Source organism: Diaphorina citri, unplaced genomic scaffold (assembly GCF_000475195.1).
Source record: "Diaphorina citri unplaced genomic scaffold, Diaci psyllid genome assembly version 1.1 scaffold3766, whole genome shotgun sequence".
In the NCBI taxonomy this organism is placed as follows: Eukaryota; Metazoa; Arthropoda; class Insecta; order Hemiptera; family Psyllidae; genus Diaphorina; species Diaphorina citri.
Window position 1 is genome coordinate 1 of NW_007381166.1, and position 3,528 is coordinate 3,528.

At 37.7% G+C, this 3,528-nt stretch overlaps 1 protein-coding gene across 1 annotated transcript in view; it reads left to right on the forward strand.

Annotated features, from left to right (window-relative positions):
- Positions 1-1,731: 1,731 nt before the first annotated feature.
- Positions 1,732-3,528, forward strand: part of LOC113472058 (neuroblastoma-amplified sequence-like) — a 3,022-nt gene continuing 1,225 nt past the window's right edge. The window contains exons 1-4 of the mRNA XM_026831615.1: positions 1,732-1,984; positions 2,188-2,313; positions 2,405-2,880; positions 3,035-3,360. Coding sequence (XP_026687416.1) covers positions 1,874-1,984; positions 2,188-2,313; positions 2,405-2,880; positions 3,035-3,360 — 1,039 coding nt within the window. The 5' untranslated portion in view covers positions 1,732-1,873. The remainder of the gene's footprint in view (positions 1,985-2,187; positions 2,314-2,404; positions 2,881-3,034; positions 3,361-3,528) is intronic.

The window sequence follows — 3,528 nt, forward strand, 5'->3', positions numbered from 1 at the left end:
GCTGAACCAAAAACTGATATCAACACAAAACTCGATAGTGAAATCACTGTACAAGAGAAATCTGACAATGAAAAAGTATCCGAGTCCGAGAATCCTGAGAAACAAACTTCGATTACAGTTGAACCCAATTCCATTAGTGAGATTGAATCAGTAGCGCAAAAGGCAGAAAACTATTCTGAAAGTCAAGAGAACGTTACTGAACAGGTAAAATCAACCGCGATCACTAAGGAAACGGTAAATACTAATCTCGAGCCCGAGATTAAAAACCTAGCTGTTGAGCCAGAACCGATTCCTGTTGATCCTACAGCTGCCAAAGAAGTAACCAACGAAGCAGTTAAAGTTGCGGAAATACCAAACCAATCCGCCAAGGAAACAGTTGAAGTTGCGGAAATACCAAACCAATCTGCCAAGGAAACAGTTGAAGTTGCGGAAATACCAAACCAATCTGCCATGGAAATTTGAAATCACCTGCAGCTCCTCTTACTAGAGAAAATATGGTATTTTTTCACCTCGAGTGGGACTAGTCCCTTTACCTCAGCAGTCCATAAACTTTCCACCCTAGTAGTAAACCAACAACTTTTTTTCAGCATTATAATGGGTCTTACATATTTTAGAAACAAGATTCTTTCTGCTATCTCTCAAATCAAACTTCACAATCTCAATTTCTCTTGTGATGTTCACTCAAGCTTATCCGGACCAGAGTAAAATCTAAAGTTACGTGTGTAGATAAGAACAAACAAACCAGTTTTCTTTCAAAAGAAATTCAAACCCGATTTTATTCACTAATCGAACATATCTAGAGATCGATCTGGCAGTTCTTCTTGGGTTCCTGGACAAAATTTTCCTTATGTAATGCTATCTGAAGATCCCCACACCTTACCTAGATACATACCTACATTACCTACTCTTAATCATATTACATACCTATACCTAATCTCATTACTACTCCTCAGTCTTGTTACAAGACATTCAATTTAAAATATATATACATATGACATTGTACTTGTTTGTCGGGTGACCATTATTTCACTTAGAGGTATCTTTTGTCATAAAAGGATAAATCATTGTTTTCAATTAAGTGATGCAACATTTTGTAGGTACGGATGTCCAATGGATCAGATTTCTCGTGACAAATATTTAAACTTCTTCGCATGATCGAATCAAACGCAGTAGTCCATGTTTGCTTCTGTATTTTTATTTATTTATTATTATTATTATGTTGCGGAAATACCAAACCAATCCGCCAACGAAGCAGTTGAAGTTCCGGAAATAACAAATCAATCCGCCAACGAAGCAGTTGAAATTGCGGAAATCCATTCTGTAGACTTCAATTCATTTGCTCAACAAGTAACACAAAACACAATTCACAGGAAGAAATCACTCCCCAAGGAACCTTTCAATCCTCACAACGATTCCCTGGGAGAATTTGAATTGGCAGAATCTCAATTGATCAGTGAAGAGAAGAGACTCAGTGAACGCCTGACGCCAAGGAAACAGTTGAAGTTCCGGAAATACCAAACCAATCCGCCAACGAAGCAGTTGAAATTGCGGAAATCCATTCTGTAGACTTCAATTCATTTGCTCAACAAGTAACACAAAACATAATTCACAGGAAGAAATCACTCCCCAAGGAACCGTTCAATCCTCACAACGATTCCCTGGGAGAATTTGAATTGGCAGAATCTCAATTGATCAGTGAAGAGAAGAGACTCAGTGAACGCCTGACAAGCAAGAAAATTATTTGCTCACTCTTGAACATAACTTTGAATTTATCAAGAGGGGAGGGGAAGATGATAGTGTATTGGAAGAATTCCATTATGAAGGAGGCCTGGCTTGGAAATTGTACTTGGCTTTGAAGACAGCAAGCTTGTCAATGTTTGATATGGGATCTGCACCAAAGAAGAAAAAGAATCGAGTTGTCAATTCCAGCTACAGACTACTAGCAGTTCAAAGTATAACTCCTGAGGAATTACTTACAAGAAAAGTAAGTTATTCTCAAATATCATATAAATTTATTTTGCCAATCTTACCATGTTTGCTTTTTCTTCACCTTGGATTAGGTTCTAGCATCTCATGTATCTTTTATTACCTCCAAGCATACTCAGATACTGTTTTGGCATAGTGTCCAACAATGCTCTTTTTTTTTTTTTTAACATGTTTGTGTTAATTGACTTATTTTATTTTCAGATCAATAAAGAAGAATATGAAGAAGCATTGAGTCTGGCCAAAACGTATGGAATGGATGCAGACAGGGTTTATCAAAGACAATGGAGGTACACTCCTGTCTCAAGCTATAGTATACAGAACTACCTAGTAAGTATGTCTGCTCCATATCCTGTTACAGATATTAACTTTCACCCTGCTCATAAGGTATTCTATATTTCCTATGCTGTCAACTATACAGGTCAAGATCCAACCTGTGGCAATATGGGTCCCTGCTCCATATCCTGTTACAGACATTAACTTTCACCCTGCTCATAAGGTATTCTATATTTCCTATGCTGTCAACTATACGGGTCAAGATCCAACCTGTGGCAATATGGGTCTCAGTGTATGGAGAATGCTAACAGACCATCCTTATTACAAGTTATCAATTCCAGATAAAATTCCCAATACTAGTGTGAGCTATTTTAAATATATCACCAGCCTATTCAGCAAGACAAGAGACAACTACATTTACAGAATGAAAGTATCCCCACTAGGTTCCAAGCTTGCCTGTGTACACACCTGTGGCTCAGTCAGCATATGGTCTTTACCAGCCCTGATTTTTATTAAGAAACACTTGCTAGCCAATCCTCCATATGATATCAACTGGTGGGATGAGGAACATCTTGCAGTGTGCTCTCATGATAAATATTTGACCATTCATCACTATGACACATTTGTAAATGGTCAGCATATGGTCTTTACCAGCCCTGATTTTTATTAAGAAACACTTGCTAGCTAATCCTCCATGTGATATCAACTGGTGGGATGAGGAACATCTTGCAGTGTGCTCTCATGATAAATATTTGACCATTCATCACTATGACACATTTGTAAATTATCTGGGAGACAAAGGAGAACAACTGGAAGGGGTAGTGACATTGCCTTCACCAAGGCAAGAAAATTGTTTGCTCACTCTTGAACATAACTTTGAATTTATCAAGAGGGGAGGGGAAGATGATAGTGTGTTAGAAGAATTCCATTATGAAGGAGGCCTGGCTTGGAAATTGTACTTGGCTTTGAAGACAGCAAGCTTGTCAATGTTTGATATGGGATCTGCACCAAAGAAGAAAAAGAATCGAGTTGTCAATTCCAGCTACAGACTACTAGCAGTTCAAAGTATAACTCCTGAGGAATTACTTACAAGAAAGGTAAGTTATTCTCAAATATCATAAAATTTATTTTGCCAATCTTACCATGTTTGCTTTTTCTTCGCCTTGGGTTAGGTTCTAGCATCTCATGTATCTTTTATTACCTCCAAGCATACTCAGATACTGTTTTGGCATAGTGTCCAACAATGCTCTTTTTTTTTTTTTTAACATG